The sequence below is a fragment of the Oncorhynchus gorbuscha genome, linkage group LG10 (genome assembly GCF_021184085.1).
Source record: "Oncorhynchus gorbuscha isolate QuinsamMale2020 ecotype Even-year linkage group LG10, OgorEven_v1.0, whole genome shotgun sequence".
Lineage (NCBI taxonomy): Eukaryota > Metazoa > Chordata > Actinopteri > Salmoniformes > Salmonidae > Oncorhynchus > Oncorhynchus gorbuscha.
This window is the reverse complement of record NC_060182.1, coordinates 69,936,585-69,964,413: the sequence shown is the minus strand read 5'-3', so window position 1 is coordinate 69,964,413 and position 27,829 is coordinate 69,936,585. Positions and strand designations below refer to the sequence as shown.

The 27,829-nt window shown below is 45.9% G+C and overlaps 1 protein-coding gene across 1 annotated transcript in view; it reads left to right on the top strand.

Moving 5' to 3' along the window:
• The window catches only part of LOC124046929 (latent-transforming growth factor beta-binding protein 2-like), a 153,607-nt gene that overhangs the window by 75,394 nt on the left and 50,384 nt on the right, over positions 1-27,829 (top strand). The window contains 4 exon segments of the mRNA XM_046367691.1: positions 5,212-5,415; positions 7,402-7,643; positions 9,754-9,856; positions 25,583-25,657. Of these exon segments, the coding sequence (XP_046223647.1) occupies positions 5,212-5,415; positions 7,402-7,643; positions 9,754-9,856; positions 25,583-25,657 (624 nt within the window).

Genomic DNA, 27,829 nt, shown 5'->3' with positions numbered 1-27,829 from the left:
TAAAACGTTCTTTTAGAAGATCAAAAGCTCCCTGGGCGGAACCGGACCACTTAAAACACGTCTTGACAGAAGTAAGAGCTGTGAGAGGGGCAGCAACTTGACCGAAATTACGAATGAAACGCCGATAGAAATTAGCGAAACCTAAAAAGCGCTGCAACTCGACACGTGACCTTGGAACGGGCCAATCACTGACAGCTTGGACCTTAGCGGAATCCATCTGAATGCCTTCAGCGGAAATAACGGAACCGAGAAAAGTAACGGAGGAGACATGAAAAGAGCACTTCTCAGCCTTTACGTAGAGACAATTCTCTAAAAGGCGCTGTAGAACACGTCGAACGTGCTGAACATGAATCTCGAGTGACGGTGAAAAAATCAGGATATCGTCAAGATAGACAAAAACAAAGATGTTCAGCATGTCTCTCAGAACATCATTAACTAATGCCTGAAAAACAGCTGGCGCATTGGCGAGACCAAACGGCAGAACCCGGTACTCAAAATGCCCTAACGGAGTGTTAAACGCCGTTTTCCACTCGTCCCCCTCTCTGATGCGCACGAGATGGTAAGCGTTACGAAGGTCCAACTTAGTAAAGCACCTGGCTCCCTGCAGAATCTCGAAGGCTGATGACATAAGGGGAAGCGGATAACGATTCTTAACCGTTATGTCATTCAGCCCTCGATAATCCACGCAGGGGCGCAGAGTACCGTCCTTCTTCTTAACAAAAAGAACCCCGCCCGGCCGGAGAGGAAGAAGGCACTATGGTACCGGCGTCAAGAGACACAGATAAATAATCTTCGAGAGCCTTACGTTCGGGAGCCGACAGAGAGTATAGTCTACCCCGAGGAGGAGTGGTCCCCGGAAGGAGATCAATACTACAATCATACGACCGGTGAGGAGGAAGGGAGTTGGCTCGGGACCGACTGAAGACCGTGCGCAGATCATGATATTCCTCCGGCACTCCTGTCAAATCGCCAGGTTCCTCCTGAGAAGTGGGAACAGAAGAAATGGGAGGGATGGCAGACATTAAGCACTTCACATGACAAGATACGTTCCAGGATAGGATAGAATTACAAGACCAATTAATAGAAGGATTATGACATACTAGCCAGGGATGACCCAAAACAACAGGTGTGAAAGGTGAACGAAAAATCAAAAAAGAAATAGTCTCACTGTGGTTACCAGATACTGTGAGAGTTAAAGGTAGTGTCTCAAATCTGATACTGGGAAGATGACTACCATCTAAGGCAAACATGGGCGTAGGCTTGTCTAACTGTCTGAAAGGAATGTTATGTTTCCGAACCCATGCTTCGTCCATGAAACAACCCTCAGCCCCAGAGTCAATCAAGGCACTGCATGTAGCACCCGAACCGGTCCAGCGTAGATGGACCGACATAGTAGTACAGGATCTAGATGAAGAGACCTGAGTAGTAGCGCTCACCAGTAGCCCTCCGCTTACTGATGGGCTCTGGCCTCTTACTGGACATGAATTAACAAAATGTCCATCAAATCCGCAATAGAGGCACAGGCGGTTGGTGATCCTCCGTTCCCTCTCCTTAGTCGAGATGCGAATCCCTCCCAGCTGCATGGGCTCAGTCTCAGAGCCAGAGGAGGGAGATGGTTGCGATGCGGAGCAGGGAAACACCGTTGATGCGAGCTCTCTTCCACGAGCCTGGTGACGAAGATCTACCCGTCGTTCTATGCGGATGGCGAGAGCAATCAAAGAGTCCACACTGGAAGGAACCTCCCGAGAGAGAATCTCATCTTTGACCACTGTGTGGAGTCCCTCCAGAAAACGAGCGAGCAGCGCCGGCTCGTTCCAGTCACTAGAGGCAGCAAGAGTACGAAACTCTATAGAGTAATCCGTTATGGATCGATCACCTTGGCATAGGGAAGCCAGGGCCCTAGAAGCCTCCCCACCAAAAACTGAACGGTCAAAAACCCGAATCATCTCCTCTTTAAAGTTCTGGTAATTGTTAGAACAATCAGTCCTTGCCTCCCAGATAGCTGTGCCCCACTCTCGGGCCCGGCCAGTAAGGAGTGAAATGACGTAAGCAACCCGAGCTCTCTCACTAGAGTATGTGTTGGGTTGGAGAGAGAACACAATATCACACTGGGTGAGAAAGGAGCGGCACTCCGTGGGCTGCCCGGAGTAGCAAGGTGGGTTATTAACCCTAGGTTCCGGAGGCTCGGCAGGCCAGGAAGTAACAGGTGGCACGAGACGAAGACTCTGGAACTGTCCAGAGAGGTCGGAAACCTGAGCGGCCAGGTTCTCCACGGCATGGCGAGCAGCAGACAATTCCTGCTCGTGTCTGCCGAGCATGGCTCCTTGGATCTTGACGGCAGTGTTACGAGCCTCTGTAGTCGCTGGGTCCATTCCTTGGTCGGATCCTTCTGTTAACCTGCTCACCACGCAGCATCTGAGGGAAACACGACACGACAGGGCAAAACATAGACACAGCACGGTGAATTATAGATAAGGATCCGATGGGGCAGGAACGGAAAACAAGGGAAGAAATAGGGACTCTAATCAGGGAAAAGGATCGGGAACAGGTGTGGGAAGACTAAATGATTGATTAGGGGAATAGGAACAGCTGGGAGCAGGAACGGAACGATAGAGAGAAGAGAGAGCGAGAGAGTGAGAGAGGGATGGGAAGAGAGAGGGATAGAAAGAGGGAAAGAACCTAATAAGACCAGCAGAGGGAAACGAATAGAAGGGGAAGCACAGGGACAAGACATGATAATTAATGACAAAACATGACAGATTGGGTCCTAAGCCTTTAATGCCACAGATACAACTCTCTTTCATCTGCTGTTTTAGAAACCTGCCTCATCACAGGGGTCAGGATAACGGCATCCAAATATGCATTATAAAAAAAGGCACAGATATTTTTTCTTTTTTGCCTTTAGAAGATTCCCTTTTATTGTGCCAGGCTGTTATCGATTTCTCATTTTCCAGGCTTTGAAGTTTGAGTCAGTTGAGGTTAAGGTTTGAACGTCTCTGTAGAGAGCAGGTATGTAGGACACTGGCACCTCTGCCAAGAGATAAGCAGAATGAAAGGCTGTGAAAGCAACCTGTCAAACACCAGCTGCTTTTCCTTCTAGAGGAGCCCGTCATCACTACTGGAAGATTGCAGGGCGTAAATCAAACTATATGCAAAGACAATGTCAGCTAGGGATTCAATAGTCTTAAATGCTTAAGAACCAATTGCTGCACTCCATTGAAATTCTATCCAAGCTGTTATTTTGGTATGTGAGATTTATTTTCTCTTGTATTCCAGTGTTTCCCCTATTTGCATTTAGCAGCGATGCACCGCCATCACTGCAATTTAATACATATATATATACACGATGCCTTCAGAAAGCATACACACCCCTTGACTTTTTCCGCATTTTGCTGTGGCCTGAATTTTAAATGGATAAAAAACTAAATGTCACTGATCTACACACAATACCCCATAATGTCAAAGTGGAATTATGTTTTTTGAAAATGTACAAAATTAAAAGCTGAAATGTCTTGAGTGAATAAGTAATGAACCCCTTTGTTATGGCAAGCCTAAATAAGTACCACGCTCCATATTTTTAAGCATAGTGGTGGCTGCGTGGGTATGTTTGTAATCATTCAGAACTGGGGAGTTTTTCAGGATAAGAAATGGCGCCAAGGACAGGCAAAATCATTGAGGAAAACCTGGTTCAGACAAGACACTGGGAGATGAATTCACCTTTCAGCAGGACAATAACATAAAATACAAGGCCAAATCTACACTGGAGTTGCTTACCATGAAGACATGGAGTGGCCGAGTTACAGTTCTGACTGATATCTCCTTGAAAATCTATGTCAAGACCTGAAACTGTTTGTCTAGCAATGAGCAAATTGGCAAATGTTGCACAATCCAGTTGTGGAAAGCTCTTAGAGACTTACCCAGAAAGACTCACAACTATAATTGCTGCCAAATGTGCTTCAACAAACTATTTACTCAGGGGTGTGAATACTTATGTAAATGAGGTATTTCTGTATTTAATTTTCAATATATGTGCAAACATGTCTAAAAACGTGTTTTCCCTTTGTCATTATGGGGTATTTTTTAAATAATGTGTCAGCCATAGTCATTTCACGTCTTGCAAGGCGCATGTGTCTCTCTGCAACTTAATTGATGGCTCGCTGCAATAATCTGAATGAATGTGTTGTGCAAGTTGATTTCCTCAGTCAGCTGAATGCACCGCTTAATTTGTTTATAGAACTGTGGTTACGTCAGTAACCTTCAATATCCACTATTAGCTGCTGGGACAAATGGAGTGGTAATATTCATGTGAATTTGGCTATAGCTTTTGAACAGTTGAAGCTATTTAGCGAATTGAACCACATTCCTGAATGCCAATACTTTCAGGAACGCGTCCATGTATGACGTTCACAAACTGTGCCGGACTCGTTAGAAGGGAGGGTAGTGAATCTGTATGACTGGGGAAATGAATTGATTAAAGCATACTTCCTTCAAAAAGCATATACTTCCGGCAAAACTGAAATTTGACATTACCCGATTTGACTTATCTTTGTGCTATATCTTTCATTGAGATAATGGCAATAAGGACCGATTCAAAAGATTAAATAAATACTTTTTACACATTTGTTTCTGTGATAGTGTCCTACATTAGAGATTGAAACAGTTTGACCATCCATGCTAATAGTATCTTAACTATTGTGTCTGAATCAATTTAAAATCATGTATGAATCAGTTTAAAGTCGTGACCCCCCCAACCCACCTTATTAGTGATATGTCATGCAAAATTCATACCAACTGTATTTCTGCCTGCTTGAACACCGAATAGCTCAGATACTCCTGAAAACATGAAATGACCCCAGGAATCGATAGAACATCGCTCAGAGCTGTACAAAAACAATATAACATTCAAAATGGGTGAATCTTCTCTTTAATAGGGAGAGGTTATATTTGAAGTGTGTTTTACCTCAGGGTGAAGTTGGAGCTTCATAAACCCATGTCAAATGAGGTTTCTGCTAGTGAATGTGGTGACGGTTACGTGAGCAACAGGACAGTAGTTGTCCATACGAAGTCTCAGTCTACACTACCTATTGGAATTGTCTCTCCTGCTTCTCATTATGTGTATGGGCCCCAGCATATGAGGACGCATAAATCAACTTAATTCAATCTGGCGGTTCCTTACACTAACAAACCTCCCCCTTCCTCTCTCCCCTGCAGTCTTCTGTCAGATCCCCTGTCTGAACGGCGGGCGCTGCATTGGCAGGGACCAGTGCTGGTGCCCAACAAACTCCACAGGGAAGTTCTGCCACCTCCCAGCCCCCCCTCCTGCCCGACCCCCCCTCAGCAGGAAGGACGGCAGCCTGGCCGGACACAACTCGTCCTCCCACTCCATGTACACCCTGCCGCTGTCCAATCAACAAGGTGATCACCTAGCCGTCTGTCTGGATGGGACACAGGAACACAGTCTCTGGCCAGGTCTCCAGGGCCTCCCCCAGCTAGGCCTCCTGTAGTCACACTGTGTCCTCCAGTTCTGCTGATTTTACTGCTGTCTTTTATTCATCTGATTCATCATGCCCTCTCAACTGTGCTGGTTTTGTTTGAATTAACTCAGGTTTATTTGTTGACGTGCAACGGCCCAGTTAGAAACTCTGCTGAATTCTACCTCCGTGAACCAGCAGTGAAAGTCAGAATGGGTTCTCAGTAGAATATGTAATGGGGTGTTTCTTTGGAGTTCCCCATATTGTTCACACAGTGCTCCCTCTTATCAACAGAAGACCCTATAGTGAATTAGAAACAGAGCATGCCCTGACCATGAAGAGCCGCTAAAATAAGCAGCATTAAAGCAACATTCCCCTTTTGTCCTGGCTTCTCTTTGGCCTGCTGTAAGTAGAAGCAGAAGCTCTCTCTTCAGATTCTCACTTAGCTCCTTTGAATTCCATTCTCCATTTTTTCCCCGGCCCTTCCTGACTTTATAATGCTAATCTAATGACAGACCACATGTGTGGGTTGTTACATCACAGGGCAGGCATCTGCCTGTCTGTCTGACTGTGTCGAGAGAGTCACTACAAGGCCATGGTAAAGTCATGTGCTCTCTCTAACTCTCTGTAGTATATCAAACACAGGGCCTGTTTGTGGAGCTGTGATTTATGAAAGGGGAGAGTATGTCAGAATTCCTGGGAAATTCCTCGGCACATCCTGAATATGGATGTGCTTTGGTGTCACATGGACAAAGGAGAATGTCCTCAATATTACAACAGTTCTGCAATTCCTTCAACCTGTCTCAGGTCATAAACATATAATAATGGAATTCAACTTTTGTGTGTTTTAAGTGTCTAAAACTTAGGGGGTTTTACTTAACCTATCCTAGGTATTCCTTGTGCTGTATCTCTGGTTAAGAGGGCCTGAGGTACTGAGGTGCGTTTGTGCTGTATCTCAGTTAAGACCTGACGTTTGTGCTGTATCTCTGTTAAGACATTTGTTGTAGAGCATGAACCTACATTTACATTTAGTTGAGAACATTTGTCCAGGATCACGCTTCTTGGCGCAGGACACAATGGAGTTGTCAACCGTGATGGCAATCATGGAACGGGCATTCACCTTAGACATCCAGTGGGACAGTCATCCACACTGAATGTCTGCCAGACATCTAAAACTTGGTCATCAGAAGGGGTGGAGAAGATTAATTGGGCAATGATAAGAGAGACCATGAGGTTATGAAGAGCCAAGTGACTTGGTCCTAGGTATAGGAGAGGGCCAAGAAGAGCCCTGGGGTTTCCAGTGGTGAGAGCCGGTTGAAGACCTGGTGATTGACTCTGTCAGGTAGGACGTCCTGGCGTTGCCCAACTGTGGAGGGAGTCTTGTTCCACCGATTCTAGAAGGCCAGGGAGAGAGAGTTAGTTTTAGCAGTGAGAGCTGTTGAATGACTCTCCTGAGTTTGGATAAGACATTCAGAGAGAGATAGCTGGCCACTTCCTCTCTGTTAGTGGTTAAGACCTGAGGGACCTGACGACCTGCCAGCTGTATAGATGACAAGAGCCTGGAAGGACCTCTCTGTTAAGACCTGGACGCTTGTTTGTGTGTATCTCTGTTAAGACCTGACGTTTGTGCTGTATCTCTGTTAAGACCTGACGTTTGTGCTGTATCTCTGTTAAGACCTGACGTTTGTGCTGTATGTCTGTTAAGACCTGACTTTTGTGCTGTATCTCTGTTAAGACCTGACGTTTGTGCTGTATCTCTGTTAAGACCTGACGTTTGGGAACACCCTTTGAGAAGCATCACTGCAAGGTCAAGGACTGTTCATCATGCACTTTCCCGTGTCCAGACAGATTGGGCTCAATGTGTTTCTGCTGAATGTGGTAGTAGAGTGTAGCCTGACAGACTGTGCTGTGCGCTCTGTGTCCTGTTCAGCCTCTGTACACCCATCCATGGTGAATGTCCACATCCAGCACCCCCACGAGGCTGAGGTGCAGATCCACCAAGTTGCCCGGGTCAAGCCTGGCCAGAGACCCCCCGCGGCTGAGGGGGCTCACTCTGTACAGCAGCGCTCCCAACCTGGCAATGGCATCGGCAATGGGCATGGGCACACCAGACCACACAACCGGCAGAACGGATACGTGGGGAGGTGCTTCCAAGAGACCGTTGATGGACAGGTATAGTACGGTCCATTGAGTATGATGTTTTGAGTGGCACACTCTGTCTGATAGTAGGTGTCTGGGACAGGAAGTCTGTCTCTGGCTTTGAATTAAACTGCAGCCAGGATTTATAAGCTCTCAACACATTGATCATCTCGTGTTCCCCTCCCAACACCCACAGACGTGTTATGAGTTATGCTTGAGAGGGTGAAATCCAAGTGAGAGGCTGAAATCCAACCCACGTCTCAAACCTGGCCAGAGCGATCTCCTTCACAGGTACACACAACACGTGGGCACACACACACACACACTCGGAGAGGTGGACAGGAGGACTGATGGTTCACACATGACACACACATAGACTACACAAGGATGAGAGCAGAGGAGCCAGACAGCTTTACACTCTCATCTCCTCCCCTCTCACACAGGACACACACATACCACACTCTCATCTCTCTCACACACACACACACACACACACACACACACACACACACACACACACACACACACACACACACACACACACACACACACACACACACACACACACACACACACACACACACACACACATACTGGTCTGTAATTGTTGACACACACACACACACACACACCACACTCTCATCTTTCACACACACACACACACACTCTCTATCTCATCTCTCACACACACACACACTCTCTATCTCATCTCTCACACACACACACACACACTGTATCACACACACACACACACACACACACACTGTATCTCTGTTACACACACACACACACACACTGTATCACACACACACACACACACACACACACACACACACACAACACCACGTCTCTATCTCATCTCTCACACATAGAGAGTAAAGAGCAGTGGTGGTGGTTGGAGGAACCCATGGAGGTAGAAATCTGAAGACCGGCTCATTGGAACGGCTGGAATGGAATATGTGGATAGGTATCAAACCTGGCCATTTGTTTATCTCTGTGTAAGACCCTGCGTTTGTGCTGTACATGGAGACCATGGAAACCATGTGTTTACGATACCGTTCCATTCCAGCCGTTCCAATGAGCCATTCCTCAGATTTCTACCTCCACTGGTAACGAGAGCTCCTCATCGTAGGTTCTGTACAGGCAGCATCTGTTGGCTTGGCTGTGAGAGATGCTGTTATTCCCCCTGCCTCCTGTTTCCAACTCTTAACAGTAGTGTCCTCTGTAGAGCTGCTGCCAGCCCAGTGTTAGACTATGTGTTATCAGCTACTTGACACGCAGAGCAGATAAAGTGTATGTTCATGCTGGAAGGGATCTTTCATTGTCCATGCCATTTTTGAAAATAACCTACAGTCAGATTCATGACGCTCATTGGTCCTCCCCCCCAAAAAGAAGATCTCTGTTTGGTCTTGACTGACTTCACCAATTAGGTGTTCCATAGCAATGTGTCCTTAACTCTTTTCCCAAAGCTCCATGAGGCACCATTTGTCAGGCAGAATTCAGTGATGTTTGATAATAATCTCTCCACAATTAGCCAAGTTCCTTAACGAGCCAAGCCAAGAGCAGCAGTAGAGCTATTCCTGGTTCAGCCTGTTTATGTCCTCTGCTGCGGCCTAACCAATCTCAGATGTGTTCAGTTCAGCTCACTATGTCCTCATTCAGATGAGAAGACTCAGAAACTGCTAAACACCCAAACATAAACACACACACACACACACACACACACACACACACACACACACACACACACACACACACACACACACACACACACACACACACACACACACACACACACACACACACACACACACACACACACACACACACACGCACACACAGTCCAATTAAAACACACACACACACAGTCCAATTAAAACACACACACACACACACACACACACACACACACACACACACACACACACACACACACACACACACACACACACACACACACACACACACACACACACACACACACACACACACACACACACACACACACACACACACACACACACACACAGTATATAAAGTCAGGTTAAACAACATGCTGTCAGAGTGGAAAAAGGGAAGGTGTCGGTGATGTGTCCTGTGTTGTGTGAGTGTGTTGAGATGTGTGTGTGTGTTGTCATTGCAGTGTGGGAAGCCTCTTCCGGGCCTGACCAAACAGGATGACTGCTGTGGAAGTGTGGGTGCCTCATGGGGCCTGAACAAGTGCACAGAGTGTCCAACCAAACCAGGTGAGTCCCCTTTACCCTCACATCCTGAACACACTAAACCAGTGAACCTAGATCCTCCCGGGCTATTCCTTCTGTTATGTTATGATGTGTTCATTTGGCTAAACAATGTATTTTACGTCAATCGTGAACCCAATCTATCTCTGAAATGAACCGTCAATCCCTTTAACAGTGGGGTGATAATTCTGGATGATTACTGAGTTTTGTATCCTAGATTAGAAGGATCGTGCCTCAACTTTTGGCATCACTTGTCGTCTCATTGTAAAATGTAGTTGTTTTCGCTTCTAAAAACAAAATAATGCACCAAATGAAAACCCATTTAGCATGACTAACAGAGACTGGCAGGAGTGCCACCCAGCCTGCCGTCAGGCAGAGAGAGAGGCCAGCTCTGCCTCTACTATAGCTAACAGAAGAGAAATGGACAGCCATGGTTCCTGACCAGAGCTGCCTGTGCTGCTGTGATGGTTTTGAGAAGCAGCCGTGTGCATGTTGGGTGGTTCTTCCCCTCTTTCTGTGTGTGGAGGCAGCAGACTCTCAGTCAAGTTGTTGGCAGCGTTTCTTCATTATGTTTTAAATAGAGGAGCGCTCCGGGCCCCTGATGACCCCCACCCAAGGGCCTCCAGGCCCTACTGAAGCTCCCCACGAGGGTTGTTTGGTGGTAAGGAGGGACGGTCCCCACCCTGCTCTTCCCTGTTAATCCTATCAGGAAGAGGCCTGGCTGCGGTACATGTCAATAGCCTGTCACAGGGTGCTGTCATAGCCCCTTCCCTGTGAAGTGTCTGTCTGCCGGAGCTCTAATCACAAGCAGACATCATCTCATCTAAGGTCCATTCATCATAGACGAACATCTATTTTTCTCTTCTCTCTGTGCCAGAATCTCTCTCACTATCTCTTTCTTTCTTTCTCTATCTTATTCTCTCTCTCTCACTCTCTCTGTCTCTCTCTATCTCTTTCTTTCTCTCTCCCACACCAGCATCTCGTTTGACTCACAGATGTTTTCCTCTCCTCCGTCCTTTGAAGTGGGGAGAAACAGAACTATCCCTCCATTCTCTCATTGTGCAGTTGTTTCGGGGCAGCTTGGGCCTTGGTCCCGGGTCACACGCAGAGTCGCTGGAGATGAGAGAATGAAAGACAAAAGAGGAAAAGATGAAGCCACATACTGTATGTCCCATGCTGATTGGTGCATACTTTGAAGGACTTTATAGGGAATACTTGGCATTCCTTTCCAGTCTTATGGTTCTCTGTATACAAATATGGCCAGAACCCGCTTTAGCTGGCTTCATTATACTTTGTGTACTATGTAGTAACTTAAACAAGTGGACACGCGCTAATGAAGAGTAATCATTTTGTCATCCCGTACATCTGTCTTGGACTGCTCCCAGCCAGGTCAGTTGATGGCTTGATGACAAGTATCTGGAAACTAGTCATTTACCTCAATGAGAGAGGCTTGTGTCTCTCCTCTCCGAGCTTGTGATGCTGAGGTCATAATGCCCAGCTTGTTTTTGGGTGTGACTCACGCAACACCCGTCAGTTTATTATTGTTTGTAAAACATACAGGCCATTGAAAACAAGTGTCACAGCAACAGGAGCCACTTAACAACATATTTTGTAGACACTGAGAACTATGTCGCTTAGCTGTTTAAGAACTAGTGTCGAATGTGGTTCCATTAAGGAATGCTAGATCCAGACCTACTGTTTCCCGGAACCTTTTAACGTCTCCTCTGGTCAGATCCAAGTGCCAGGATGTCTCGTTCTCTGTTGCCTATCTTGGCTTCAGTCCTGACTGTGATCTCCACACCATTCCCACGTTATTCTCCTAGAGTTCTCCCTCTATCCAATGGGAGGGAATCACTGAACTCTCTGACTGATTCAGTGAAAGACATCAATCCAAGACACTGCCAGACTACTCTGTTGTTTTAGGCAGATACAGTATTATTATTGTTATATGGAGTGGAGGAAGCCGCAGTGCGGTGGGGAAACCAACGGGTGTGTGTTTTTGAGAGGGAGGGAAGTTGACGTAATGGAGGTAATGACAGTGACACTGTGGAAGCCCGAGCACCAGCCCCGTTCAGCCCTTTAGGATCGAATGCACTATAAACCCACATGCTGCACATTTCAGTGAGTAATGAACTCCAGATAAAATAAGACGCTGGTCCATCTCTCCTCTCTCTCTCTGGTTCATATGTCCATCTCTCCTCTCTCTCTCTGGTTCATATGTCCATCTCTCCTCCCTCTCTCTCTGGTTCATATGTCCATCTCTCCTCTCTCTCTCTGGTTCATATGTCCATCTCTCCTCTCTCTCTCTGGTTCATATGTCCATCTCTCCTCTCTCTCTCTGGTTCATATGTCCATCTCTCCTCTCTGGTCCATATGTCCATCTCCTCTCTCTCTCTGGTTCATATGTCCATCTCTCCTCTCTCTCTCTGGTTCATATGTCCATCTCTCCTCTCTCTCTCTGGTTCATATGTCCATCTCTCCTCTCTCTCTCTGGGTCATATGTCCATCTCTCCTCTCTCTCTCTGGTTCATATGTCCATCTCTCCTCTCTCTCTCTGGTTCATATGTCCATCTCTCCTCTCTCTCTCTGGTTCATATGTCCATCTCTCCTCTCTCTCTCTGGTTCATATGTCCATCTCTCCTCTCTCTCTGGTTCATATGTCCATCTCTCCTCTCTCTCTCTGGTTCATATGTCCATCTCTCCTCTCTCTCTCTGGGTCATATGTCCATCTCTCCTCTCTCTCTCTGGTTCATATGTCCATCTCTCCTCTCTCTCTCTCTGGTTCATATGTCCATCTCTCCTCTCTCTCTCTGGTTCATATGTCCATCTCTCCTCTCTCTCTCTGGTTCATATGTCCATCTCTCCTCTCTCTCTCTGGTTCATATGTCCATCTCTCCTCTCTCTTCTGGTTCATATGTCCATCTCTCCTCTCTCTTCTGGTTCATATGTCCATCTCTCCTCTCTCTCTCTGGTTCATATGTCCATCTCTCCTCTCTCTCTCTGGTTCATATGTCCATCTCTCCTCTCTCTCTGGTTCATATGTCCATCTCTCCTCTCTCTATGTCCATCTGGTTCATATGTCCATCTCTCCTCTCTCTCTCTGGTTCATATGTCCATCTCTCCTCTCTCTTTCTGGTTCATATGTCCATCTCTCCTCTCTCTCTCTGGTTCATATGTCCATCTCTCCTCTCTCTCTCTGGTTCATATGTCCATCTCTCCTCTCTCTCTCTGGTTCATATGTCCATCTCTCCTCTCTCTCTCTGGTTCATATGTCCATCTCTCCTCTCTCTCTCTGGTTCATATGTCCATCTCTCCTCTCTCTCTCTGGTTCATATGTCCATCTCTCCTCTCTCTTACTGGTTCATATGTCCATCTCTCCTCTCTCTCTCTGGTTCATATGTCCATCTCTCCTCTCTCTTTCTGGTTCATATGTCCATCTCTCCTCTCTCTCTGGTTCATATGTCCATCTCTCCTCTCTCTCTCTGGTTCATATGTCCATCTCTCCTCTCTCTATGTCTCTCTCCTTCATATGTCCATCTCTCCTCTCTCTCTCTGGTTCATATGTCCATCTCTCCTCTCTCTCTCTCTGGTTCATATGTCCATCTCTCCTCTCTCTCTCTCTGGTTCATATGTCCATCTCTCCTCTCTCTTTCTGGTTCATATGTCCATCTCTCCTCTCTCTCTCTGGTTCATATGTCCATCTCTCCTCTCTCTCTCTGGTTCATATGTCCATCTCTCCTCTCTCTCTCTGGTTCATATGTCCATCTCTCCTCTCTCTCTCTGGTTCATATGTCCATCTCTCCTCTCTCTCTCTGGTTCATATGTCCATCTCTCCTCTCTCTCTCTGGTTCATATGTCCATCTCTCCTCTCTCTCTCTGGTTCATATGTCCATCTCTCCTCTCTCTCTCTGGTTCATATGTCCATCTCTCTCTCTCTCTCTGGTTCATATGTCCATCTCTCCTCTCTCTCTCTGGTTCATATGTCCATCTCTCCTCTCTCTCTCTCTGGTTCATATGTCCATCTCTCCTCTCTCTCTCTGGTTCATATGTCCATCTCTCCTCTCTCTCTCTGGTTCATATGTCCATCTCTCCTCTCTCTCTCTGGTTCATATGTCCATCTCTCCTCTCTCTCTCTGGTTCATATGTCCATCTCTCCTCTCTCTCTCTGGTTCATATGTCCATCTCTCCTCTCTCTCTCTGGTTCATATGTCCATCTCTCCTCTCTCTCTCTGGTTCATATGTCCATCTCTCCTCTCTCTCTCTGGTTCATGTGTCCATCTCTCCTCTCTCTCTCTGGGTCATATGTCCATCTCTCCTCTCTCTCTGGTTCATATGTCCATCTCTCCTCTCTCTCTGGTTCATATGTCCATCTCTCCTCTCTCTCTCTGGTTCATGTCCATGGTTCCATGTCCATCTCTCCTCTCTCTCTCTGGTTCATATGTCCATCTCTCCTCTCTCTCTCTGGTTCATGTGTCCATCTCTCCTCTCTCTCTCTGGGTCATATGTCCATCTCTCCTCTCTCTCTGGTTCGTATGTCCATCTCTCCTCTCTCTCTCTGGTTCATATGTCCATCTCTCCTCTCTCTCTCTGGTTCATATGTCCATCTCTCCTCTCTCTCTGGTTCGTATGTCCATCTCTCCTCTCTCTCTCTGGTTCATATGTCCATCTCTCCTCTCTCTCTCTGGTTCATATGTCCATCTCTCCTCTCTCTCTCTGGTTCATATGTCCATCTCTCCTCTCTCTCTCTGGTTCATATGTCCATCTCTCCTCTCTCTCTCTGGTTCATATGTCCATCTCTCCTCTCTCTCTCTGGTTCATATGTCCATCTCTCCTCTCTCTCTCTGGTTCATATGTCCATCTCTCCTCTCTCTGGTTCATATGTCCATCTCTCCTCTCTCTCTCTGGTTCATATGTCCATCTCTCCTCTCTCTCTCTGGTTCATATGTCCATCTCTCCTCTCTCTCTCTGGTTCATATGTCCATCTCTCCTCTCTCTCTCTGGTTCATATGTCCATCTCTCCTCTCTCTCTCTGGTTCATATGTCCATCTCTCCTCTCTCTCTCTGGTTCATATGTCCATCTCTCCTCTCTCTCTCTGGTTCATATGTCCATCTCTCCTCTCTCTCTCTGGTTCATATGTCCATCTCTCCTCTCTCTCTCTGGTTCATATGTCCATCTCTCCTCTCTCTCTCTGGTTCATATGTCCATCTCTCCTCTCTCTCTCTGGTTCATATGTCCATCTCTCCTCTCTCTCTCTGGTTCATATGTCCATCTCTCCTCTCTCTCTCTGGTTCATATGTCCATCTCTCCTCTCTCTCTCTGGTTCATATGTCCATCTCTCCTCTCTCTCTCTGGTTCATATGTCCATCTCTCCTCTCTCTCTCTGGTTCATATGTCCATCTCTCCTCTCTCTCTCTGGTTCATATGTCCATCTCTCCTCTCTCTCTCTGGTTCATATGTCCATCTCTCCTCTCTCTCTCTGGTTCATATGTCCATCTCTCCTCTCTCTCTCTGGTTCATATGTCCATCTCTCCTCTGGTTCATATGTCCATCTCTCTGGTTCATATGTCCATCTCTCCTCTCTCTCTCTGGTTCATATGTCCATCTCTCCTCTCTCTCTCTGGTTCATATGTCCATCTGGTTCATATGTCCATCTCTCCTCTCTCTCTCTGGTTCTCCATCTCTCCTCTCTCTCTCTGGTTCATATGTCCATCTCTCCTCTCTCTTCTGGTTCATATGTCCATCTCTCCTCTCTCTCTCTGGTTCATATGTCCATCTCTCCTCTCTCTCTCTGGTTCATATGTCCATCTCTCCTCTCTCTCTCTGGTTCATATGTCCATCTCTCCTCTCTCTCTGGTTCATATGTCCATCTCTCCTCTCTCTCTCTGGTTCATATGTCCATCTCTCCTCTCTCTCTCTGGTTCATATGTCCATCTCTCCTCTCTCTCTCTGGTTCATATGTCCATCTCTCCTCTCTCTCTCTGGTTCATATGTCCATCTCTCCTCTCTCTCTCTGGTTCATATGTCCATCTCTCCTCTCTCTCTCTGGTTCATATGTCCATCTCTCCTCTCTCTCTCTCTATGTCCATCTCTCCTCTCTCTCTCTGGTTCATATGTCCATCTCTCCTCTCTCTCTCTGGTTCATATGTCCATCTCTCCTCTCTCTCTCTGGTTCATGTGTCCATCTCTCCTCTCTCTCTCTGGGTCATATGTCCATCTCTCCTCTCTCTCTGGTTCGTATGTCCATCTCTCCTCTCTCTCTCTGGTTCATATGTCCATCTCTCCTCTCTCTCTCTGGTTCATATGTCCATCTCTCCTCTCTCTCTCTGGTTCATATGTCCATCTCTCCTCTCTCTCTCTGGTTCATATGTCCATCTCTCCTCTCTCTCTCTGGTTCATATGTCCATCTCTCCTCTCTCTCTCTGGTTCATATGTCCATCTCTCCTCTCTCTCTCTCTGGTTCATATGTCCATCTCTCCTCTCTCTCTCTGGTTCATGTCCATCTCTCCTCTCTCTCTCTGGTTCATATGTCCATCTCTCCTCTCTCTCTCTGGTTCATATGTCCATCTCTCCTCTCTCTCTCTGGTTCATCCATCTCTCCTCTCTCTCTCTGGTTCATATGTCCATCTCTCCTCTCTCTCTCTGGTTCATATGTCCATCTCTCCTCTCTCTCTCTGGTTCATATGTCCATCTCTCCTCTCTCTCTGGTTCATATGTCCATCTCTCCTCTCTCTCTCTGGTTCATATGTCCATCTCTCCTCTCTCTCTCTCTGGTTCATATGTCCATCTCTCCTCTCTCTCTCTGGTTCATATGTCCATCTCTCCTCTCTCTCTGGTTCATATGTCCATCTCTCCTCTCTCTCTCTGGTTCATATGTCCATCTCTCCTCTCTCTCTCTGGTTCATATGTCCATCTCTCCTCTCTCTCTCTGGTTCATATGTCCATCTCTCCTCTCTCTCTCTGGTTCATATGTCCATCTCTCTCTCTGGTTCATATGTCCATCTCTCTCTCTCTGGTTCATATGTCCATCTCTCCTCTCTCTGGTTCATATGTCCATCTCTCTCTCTGGTTCATATGTCCATCTCTCCTCTCTCTCTCTCTGGTTCATATGTCCATCTCTCCTCTCTCTCTCTGGTTCATATGTCCATCTCTCCTCTCTCTCTCTGGTTCATATGTCCATCTCTCCTCTCTCTCTCTGGTTCATATGTCCATCTCTCCTCTCTCTCTCTGGTTCATATGTCCATCTCTCCTCTCTCTCTCTCTCTCTGGTTCATATGTCCATCTCTCCTCTCTCTCTCTCTCTGGTTCATATGTCCATCTCTCCTCTCTCTCTCTGGTTCATATGTCCATCTCTCCTCTCTCTCTCTGGTTCATATGTCCATCTCTCCTCTCTCTCTCTGGTTCACATGTCCATCTCTCCTCTCTCTCTCTCTGGTTCATATGTCCATCTCTCCTCTCTCTCTCTCTCTCTGGTTCATATGAGGCTGAGAGAGAGAGAGAGAGAGAGAGAGAGAGAGAGAGAGAGAGAGAGACCACAAGAAAAGGTCAACCAGTGTATGCTTATTTATTTCCCTTTTGTACTTTAACCGTTTGTACATCGTTACAACACTGTATACATACATGATATGAAATTTGTAATGTCTTTATTCTTTTTGAACTTCTGTGAGTGTAATGTTTACTGTTAATTTGTATTGTTTATTTCACTTTTGTATATTATCTACTTCACTTGCTTTGGCAATGTTAACATATGTTTACCATGCCAATAAAGCCCCTTGAATTGAATTGAATTGAGAGAAAACAGTGCCAGACCGTATTTAAATTCCAGGCTTATGGCTGAAATGTTGAAGTGTGTCCTCTGACAGGAGAGGAGATGTAAGCAATTAGAGCTGCGTGTCCCCCTAGACTGCAAGATGACACCTGATTGGATGAGGCAAGGCCAATGTGGGGTATGGAGTTGATTGACAGCTAATTTGCTTTCAAAGTACAGTATATTGGGAAACGTACCCAATAAAGTGAATCCAGCTATTTGTAGATACAGTAGATCAGAACAATGATAGGTAGATCAGTGTCATTCAGACTGTTTGTTAGGGTTTTCTGCATTGAGGATCACGTTAAGTGAAAGGTTCATGTGAAAACTGATCTGAGGTACTTTAGAAGAAAAAGTGTGACTGCCTCTGCCCTGAGTGTGACCCTATGACCTGGTGCGAGAGTGGCATGGCTGTTTCTGACTTTAAATGGAGTAGCTGGCCAACCATAGTGGCCATCTGTACCAGTGTGTTCCATGGCTTATTCAATTCCATAAAGCATGGCTCCGGTCGTCTCCCTATCTGTCATTCCAGGAAGTCTTCCCTCCAAGTGACTCTCCCACTCCGGGTTGCTTCCCAGGGAGCAGGAACAGAGTTCCCCGGGGCCAACATAAATCACAGACACACCCACAGGAGCCCTGGCCTCTGGACCTGGAGCCACTACCTCCCCAGGCCACCGAGGTCACAGCATGATGTCACAGCATGATGATGTCAGCCCTCTGCCCCTCCTTCCTCAACCCCGACCACACCAGCAGGCCCGCCCCATACTGAGGGAGCAACCTCCCTCTGACTCTACTATCTCTCTCTCATAGGAATGTTATTCCTGAGCATCAGATTAATCAAATAAGATGAGAAGGAGGAGAAGAAGGCCCTGTTCCAAATCACCCTACATGAGGTCATCCCTTCCAGTCCCATGGAGAACTATTGAATCTGCCCATTTAAGACCAAAGCATGTGCCTAGTACTTTTTATTAGCAGTGATCAAACATTGGACACTTGTTAATGACCAACATTCAAACCCAGTGATGGGGTGACGTGTTCAGAACAACACAGACAGAGCTGAACATGTGCTGTAGTCCGTGCCAAGGTTCCAGGCTGCTCTCTCTCTCTCTCTCTGCCACTGCGGCCTCTCTCTCTCTCTCATGGTGATTAGACAGAGACGTTGCCATCCTTTGACAGGTTCTGATTTGCTCTGTGTTGATTTAGCTTAATGCCGGGTACAAACAGTGTGATGGAATCTATTAGCTAGACAGCAGTGTGGCTAATGGGGGCTGACTGGGCCTGACTGCGAGCAGGAATACATCCCAATACAGACATACAGTATCTATCTATCTGGCCCGGAGAGGACTGCTACGTCCAAGGCACCGTGCCAGTGAGTTGGAGGCAGATGGAAATGAAATCTCTGTTGCACGGCTGGATATGATACATGTTTAGCCTGTTCTTCATGGGGTATGGACTGTACCATTTCATCTCTTGGCCTCGCCCCCAGTGGTAAATATTTCATGTCAAGTGGCGGCAGTGGGAGATTTTGGAAGAATGTGTGTCTATTTAAATGGGAGGTCACAGCCACACCGCTGTGGGTGTCGTAAAGAAGGGAGGACAGAACAAAATGTAAAAAACTGTCAAACTACAAAACAGATGCAAAAAGCATCAAATTATGTTAAAAACTGAGATAAATGTAATGTTTTTGAAGAAGGATTAAGCCAAGCCGAACATGAGGGAGAAGCACTTTGTGACATCTCATGATGTGAAAAGGCCTTTATAAATACAGTTGATTTCATTTGATGAAATAAAGGCCTTGATCGGACCAGCTGCATTGTCTTTATACAATGTCTGTCAAAACATGGTAATTGTCTGTGCCTATGAACATGCAGCTGGGAATGTCATTTACCCAATATCAAACTCCAAGCTGGTATACTGGAGCTTTTTAAGAAAGATAATGTTAGCTTTGCATGAGTGTGTGGTGTCTGAGGCTGATCTCATCATGGGGATGTTGATGTTAGGTCCATGTGGCTGTCTCGTCTCATCTGATGCCCCAGCGATTGACTGGCTGGCAGCTGGGGCTTATTTACAGGGCTCGTGATATGGGCCGTGCCAGAATGGCAAACTTGGCTTGTGTCAATGAGACGTTCTGCTTTGAAAGCAAATGACTTCCCCTTAGCTGTTTTCTGTAATCAGTCGTTGGCCTGGAGGCCAGAGGGACATGGGTTCTTTCTCATCTTCATCTCAAAGGGAATGAAACAACTCCTTGTGATTAAAGGATTGTGTTGGGTTTACCCCTCCATGGCACCAGTTTGTCCCAAGGCCATCTGTTCTCAGTAAGCAAGTCGCTTAAAGGGTTTTAAAGGTTCTTGGCACTCATGTCTGCTGTGTTCCTACAGAATGGCTAATTTTGGAATGGATAGAAATGACTGTCTCCCCTCCTCCTGTGACTCACATCCATTCCCCTTCCCTGGTCTACTACTTCTTCTCAGGTTCTCCAGCTAGGCTCCTGAATAAGCCTGGGAGTAGGGGGTGACTCAGGGCAGGCCCCATGGAGGAGCAGTATATTGGGGTTGAGGCAGTACAGTACATTGTGGGTTCAGTACCGTGCTCTCAGCCTGTGATGGATGTGCCTGGCACTCGTACGTCTAAGCAGGCGAATAGAAGCCTCCCTCAGGCCAGGTGGTCCACATAATGACTGCACTAAATTACCAATTAAAGATTTCTGTCAAGCAGAACCCATTTGACTAGATGCGCTCCTTTCCCTTCAGACTCCTTCCCGCTCGCTCTTTTCTTACCTTCACTCCCCTTTTGCCTATCCTCCTCTCTCATTCCCTCTGTAAACACCCACATCTCAAAAGGCCTATTTCGAAGACCGTGCTGAGTTAGCTTTGACTCCTGTTTTGGAGTAGGCTCTCAAAAGAAAGTGATGCCACCTATTAAGAACTGTTATATGAGGCTTCAACTGTTTACAAGCAAATATTGCTGGATGGTTGCAAATAAAATGCCTGACACAATTTAGAGATGACTGGTGAAGTACAACAAATCAGTCAAGGGTGACAAAGTCTTTTGGTAAAGTGCAATGAATGAATGGAGGGGAACAAGTGAGGCCAACAGTCTGTGTCCCTGTACTTCCTCTTTGTAAAGCACAATGAAGATGGGCCAGTCTGGTCTCTCTGTCCCAGCATCCATGTAACCAAGGGGAACACTAATGATGCAGCGAGGTCACTCTTGCGTTTCACTGCATTGGGATCTGTGACAATGAACATTGTCTGGGTCAGCATGACGGCATGGCACATCCATTCCACAGTGGCATTCTACCCACAGTAGGTTACAAAACATCCTGAACTAGCATATATCCTAGATACATAGCTTCCAGTACATTTCACTCTTTGGGTTTGCTGTCCATTGCACTGGCCTATAACTCGTTTTCCCTTGTAAGGAGGCCTGCGCCCTGCCAGGCATCCCTTGGCATGTGCCCCTGCAGTCAATCAGGGAAGACTGATCCTGTTCTCATGGGGGTTCACACCCGCCTCGCCCACCGCCCTGTCACAACAGCTCATTACCCAGAGGCCTCTCTGGGGATTCCAGGGGTGCAGGGCGGGACCGGAACAGCCGCTTCGCTTTGACACGATTATCCCCGACCCTGACCCTGCAGGGGAGCTCCCGTCTGGTCTGATCCACTTCTGATCTGCTGTGTCAACCTGCAGATACTGCAGCCTTACTGCCTCCTTCAGTGATCACTGAGTCACGTCATGACCAACAGTATGAACTCATACTGTTAGACTCTCACAACCACTCAGAACACAGATGGGAAAACACCATAAATAAGACAGATTGATGGCACATTCCAGGTAGACTACAAGATCTATCCCTATTCTTTCTCCTCCCTGCGATATTGATAGCCTGTTGATGAACTAAGGTTCACCAGTACCACAAACGGAGACAACTTTGGCAGCTGGATCTGGAATCAGAATTCCACCATTTTTTTCCAATTAACAGCTTGTCGCCTGTGTAGGAAGGAAAAGGAAAATAAATGACTGGGGGTTCCCAAACAAACAGAGGAGAAGGAAGGCTGACTGCAGGGTCAGCTTTACATCAGTGCTACACTGAGTAAAGGGCAGATGTGCTGCTGTGGCTGAGGGGATGCCGGACCTATTTGCACTGCCCTGGTGTCTAGATTGATGGGTTGTATGAGAGGGGCTCTTATCAGGTCCTGTTGACCCACCATCTGCTTACCTGCCAGACGGCCTGCGACACCACTGTCTGCCAGGCGGCCTGCGACACCACTGTCTGCCAGGCGGCCTGCGACACCACTGTCTGCCAAGCGGCCTGCGACACCACTGTCTGCCAAGCGGCCTGCGACACCACTGTCTGCCAGGCGGCCTGCGACACCACTGTCTGCCAGACGGCCTGCGACACCACTGTCTGCCAGACGGCCTGCGACACCACTGTCTGCCAGGCGGCCTGCGACACCACTTTCTGCCAGGCGGCCTGCGACACCACTGTCTGTCACTCCCAGGCCTCCAGATCAACACCCTGCAATCTGCTGCAGCGTTGCCTGAAGATAAACTTCCCCTCAGGGCCCACTCACCCGGAGAAGAGCCTGGAGGGAGGAGAACATGTTTTCATTGGTACTGGTGGCGAAATTCCTGCTGTGCTCCAAATGACGTTATAGATACTGTGTAAGAGCAAAGATATTGAAGGTACTTATGGAGCTCACATGTAGTGTGCCATACTGTGTGCATATTGCAAGCTATTAATGAGTGTGTGTGTGCATACACTACCGGTCAAAGTTTTACAACACCTACTGATTCAAGGGTTTTTCTTTATTTTTACAATGTAGAATAATAGTGAGGACATCAAAACTTTTAAAAAACACATATGGAATCATGCAGTAACCAAAAAAGAGTTAAACAAATCAAAATATATTTTACATTTGAGATTCTTCAAATAGCCTCCCTTTGCCTTGATGACAGCTTTGCACACTGGCATTTTCTCAACCAGCTTCACCTGGAATGCTTTTCCAACAGTCTTGAAGGAGTTTCCCACATATGCTGAGCACTTGTTGGCTGCTTTCCTTCACTCTGTGGTCCAACTCATCCCAACCATCTCAATTTGGTTGAGGTCAGGAGATTGTGGAGGACAGGTCATCTGATGCAGCACTCCATCAGTCCTTCTTGGTAAAGTAGCCCTTACACAGCCTAGAGGTGTTATGGGTCATTGTCCTGTTGAAAAACAAATGATAGTCCCACTAAGCCCAAACCAGATGTGATGGCGTATCGCTATCGCTGTGCAATGCTGTGGTAGCCATACTGGTTTAGTGTGCATTGAATTCTAAATAAATCACAGACATGCGGAGATCATCTGTTCACCCACACCGCGTCTCACAAAGACACAGCGGTTGGAACCAAAAATCTCCAATTTGGACTCCAGACCAATATACAAATTTCCACCAGTCTAATGTCCATTGCTCGTGTTTCTTGGCCCAAGCAAATCTCTTCTTATTATTGGTGTCTTTTAGTAGTGGTTTCTTTGCAGCAATTCGACCATGGAAGCCTGATTCACACAGTCTCCTCTGAACAGTTGATGTTGAGATGTGTCTGTTACTTGAACTATGTGAAGCATTTATTTGGGGTGAAATTTCTGAGGCTGGTAACGCCAATTATCTTATCCTCAGCAGCAGAGGTAACTCTGGGTCTTCCATTCCAGTGGCGGTCCTCATGAGAGCCAGTTGCATCAAGGCGCCTGATGGTTTTTGCGACTGCACTTGGAGAAAGTTCTGGGAATGTTCCGTATTGACTGACCTTCATGTCTTAAAGTAATGATGGACTGTTGTTTTTCTTTGCCTATTTGAGCTGATCTTGCCATAACATGGACTTGGCATTTTACCAAATAGGACTATCTTCTGTATACCCCCCACCTTGTCACAACACAACTGATTGGCTCAAATGCATTAAGAAGGGAAAAAAATCAACAAATTAACTTTTAAGAAGGCACACTGTTAATTGAAATGGATTCCAGGTGACTACCCCATGATTTATGTCCAAATAGCCACTTGTTGTTAGCGTGTTCAGCCCAGTAATCCATCTTCATGAGGTGCGAGCATTTCATCCAGACCATAAACTCAAAAAGTTCTGTTACAGTCCTTTATAAACATGTCAAACTATGTATGGAATCAATCGTTAGAATGTTTTTAACATAAAACATCAATAATGTTCCAACCGGAGAATTCCTGTCTTCAGAAAAAGCACTGGAACGCGGAGTAACTCTGTCGGGAGCGCGCGTCATGAGACCGAGGCTCTCTGCCAGACCACTGACTCAAACAGGTCTCATGAGCCTCTCCTCTATAGTAGAATCCTCATTCAACTTTTAAAAGACAGTTGACATCTAGTGGAAGACCTAAGAAGTGCAACCTCATCCATATCTCAATGTGTACTCGGTAGGCAAAGCTTTAAAAAACTACAAACCTCAGATGTCCCACTTCCTGGTTGGATTTTTCTCAGGTTTTCGCCTGCCATTTGAGTTCTGTTATACTCACAGACTTCATTCAAACAGTTTTAAAAACTTCAGCGTGTTTTCCAGTTCACTCTGGGCACGCTATTCATCCAAAAGGGAAAATGCTGCCCCCTATCCCAAAAAGGTTAACACTTTTTTGGTTACGACATGATTCCATATGTGTTATTTTATAGTTTTGATGTCTACACTATTATTGTACAATGTAGAAAATAGTAAAAATAAAGAAAAACCCTTCAATGAGTAGGTGTTCTAAAACTTTTGAACGGTAGTGTATATGCTGAAAATGAGATCAAATGTACGTATGAGATATCAACATTCTTCTGAAGGCTTGTCAATTGTATGGTTCCGCTCACAATCTTATGAACTAGAAAAGCTAAGAATGGTCTGGAAGTCACATGAAAAACAATCTCTGCTCTTCCACTGAAAAATCCACCCTAGCCAGACACTACTAAATCATGAAGAGGACCGTTCTCCTTTCAACATGTGTCTGATGATATTCTAGGAGACTCTTCTCCTGCATCTCCTCTTTCACCTTTCCATAACTGTGAAATCTGTGACTAATCACTTTGATTCTGTCCAGCAATCGGCTCTGATTACCCCCTACCTTCCCCACAAGTGAAGCCTCAGTCCTGGCCATCTGATATTGAGAATATCCTCCTTCCCCGGTCCCAACCACTAATTGAGCATACCCTGACTGGGTGCCGAATTAATAATGACATCATGTTTTCAGGCATCTGTCAGCAAGTGTATGGCCACGCCGGGGGCATGAACAAATACAGAGCGTTATTTACAACACCGCTTCTGTGAACCTCTAAAGTACCTCGCTGAAGGACATTCTAAATGAGGAGATTGTTATAGTTATAGTAGAACAAGCAAGAGAAAATATGCGCAGCATCCTCGTAAGAACCCCAGTAAACCTACATTCCTCATCATTCCTGGCGTGTACACATGAAGCATTAGTCTGGTGTTTAAGTGGATTTTTGCCGTGGTTGGTGACACAGGTCATGGCTATGGCATGTGTTTTCTCGAAACAATTTATGATATACAGGCTCTCTTTCACTGTGTATGTGTCCCCAGGGCAGTAGACCTCTGGGTAATATGATTAAAAATGACGTGCGGTGTTGATGATTGTGCGTGATGGCAGTGCTGTCGTATAACTGTAGTTAATGGGGATTCATTTACATGGCAGCATTGTGGTGTCCCGCAGGGCCCAGCTGTGGGTCCCCGTCTCATTTCTCCCCCTGCCAAGCTCAGCACATCTGTAACTTATATGCTTCCATGCTACACATGAACCATCTCCCTCCCTCCCTCCTTCCCTCCGTGTCATATGGATGCAATGTTTTTTTAAAGTAGACAAGCAGTGTGATAATTTCTCTTTCTCTAATCAGTGCTCTCACTCATCACCTTCTTTGTTTTCCTTTTCCCGCAGCGTATGCAGTGATTGCGAACGGACAAGTGGAATGCCCTAAGGGTTACAAAAGGATGAACATGACTCATTGTCAAGGTAATGGGAATGAAAGATATCTTGTTGTTTGGTTGTGTTTAGTAATACCAATAGTGCCTGAAGAACTGTCATTTAATTTTTTCTCATAGATCAAATCAAATCAAAGTTTATTTGTCACGTGCGCCGAATACAACAGGTGTAGACCTTACAGTGAAATGCTTACTTACACGATCTAACCAATGGTGGTGGGGGAAAAAAGGTATATGTGTGTGTAGATAAGTAAAGAAATAAAACAACAGTAAAAAGACAGGTGAAAAAATAGTAGCAAGGCTATATACAGACACCTGTTAGTCAGGCTTATTGAGGTAGTATGTACATGAAGGTATTGTTAAAGTGACTATGCATATATGATGAACAGAGAGTAGCAGAAGCGATGAACAGAGAGCAGAGAGCAGATTGTATTCTAACAACATGTCTGCATTGAATTCAAATGACCCAAGTCAACCCCCACACTCCACCACACCCTATTCTCAAAACGTTATGTCTGTATTGTGATAAGAACAGTTGTACACTGCCCATACATGACCGTGCTTAACAAACCCCCAGGGCCTGTATAAAAGTATTCTTGTCTATATGTCTAGCCCACTGGGAACAGGGTCATGGGTACAACAAGCTGTGGCCTGGGTCAGAGTTCAGCTGCCCTAATATGCCCCAGGAGGGAGTGGCGTTTTTAATTGCTCTGTGGAGGTCTGTATGGAGCTATATAGCCAATGCCTTTTGTTAAACTTCTGTTACAGTTTGTTCTCAACACTCCCACTCAATCTGTCAGCGGGGGATAGACGGCGTGACTTCCAGCTCACCCATCCATCTGTGTGTGAAAACAAACTGTGTCCGTCCGTCCCTGAATGTGTTGGATGCCTCCCTCCTCACTGCCTTTTAGTGGGCCCTGTCAGCCTGCTGACGGCTATAGAAGAGATATCCTCCCACAACGTACATCCACTGGATGCTGTAGATACTGTAGACCAGTGTTTCCCAACTCCTTTCCTCCAGTACCCCCAACAGTACATATTTTGTTGTGGCCCCGGACAACCACACCTGATTTTACTTATCAACTAATCATCAAGCCCTTGACAAGTTGAATCAGGTGTTTTTGTCTGGGGTTACAGCAAAGAAATTGTACTATTGGGAGGACCAGGGTTGGGAAAATCTGCTGTAGACAACCACAAAGAGGGAGGGAACCACATATAAGATGGTTAAATCATATTGGAATTCAAAGATCAATAGGTCTATTTTGGCCTGAAGATATATGCATTACCTCATACATCAGTGATTTCTGGATGTTTCTCGTGCTATTCTCCAAATATAGTTTCTGTCAGTGCTAAGGACTATCAGTTAGATTTATGACCAGCTCTTCCACTCCCAACTTCCAAAGACTTGATTTATGTTTTTTTAATCTGGATGACATTGCACACTTAATCTTATGGAGTGTACCATCATCAACAGATCATTTTAGATGTTATAATGGTTTGAAATGCACATCGCAGACAAAAAAAATACACAAAATGTAAAACAAGAAGATTCGTTTTATTTTATTAGATTGGTCATAATCAACAGTAAATTTCAACAAGTTTTCTGAGATGCATGGCAACTACTGTAGTAGAGTGTATTGTGGATACTGTGGGTGTTTCTTCTCTGTGGTGATGGAGTTATTAATATGCTAAATTATTTTGCATTCCTCGTATTTATATAAAACAAAGCGGTGGACAAAGACACTTTTTATGCTGTCCAAAAGGGTGTCAAGAGTTGCCAGTAAAGTAATGTATCTGACTTTAATTCAGCTGGCTTTTTCTGATCACTTCAAGATGTTCTCCCCTCACAGTCCCTCATTTTTGGAGGCTGAAAAACCAAACTGACAGATATTCACAATATTTACTGGCCAGCTTCAAAGTCTTGTTCCAATTCAGCTGGAGCTCCATTCCACAAAATTATTTTATTTTACCCCTCAGAACAACTGCCAAGGAGGCAAAAAGCTGATTTTTCAGTGATTCTGTCATTATTATCAAACGGGTGTCCTCCTTGCCAAAGCGTGACTCCTCGCCTTGAGCTTCTTGCTCTGTATTTCAGAGTAGGAGAAAAAGTATTGTGTCTTACCCTGTGTCTGAGCACAGACGTGATTCACCCTGCTCTTTCTTTCTACCCCTGCTGCTGAGCTCGGTGGCCCACAGTGGGCAT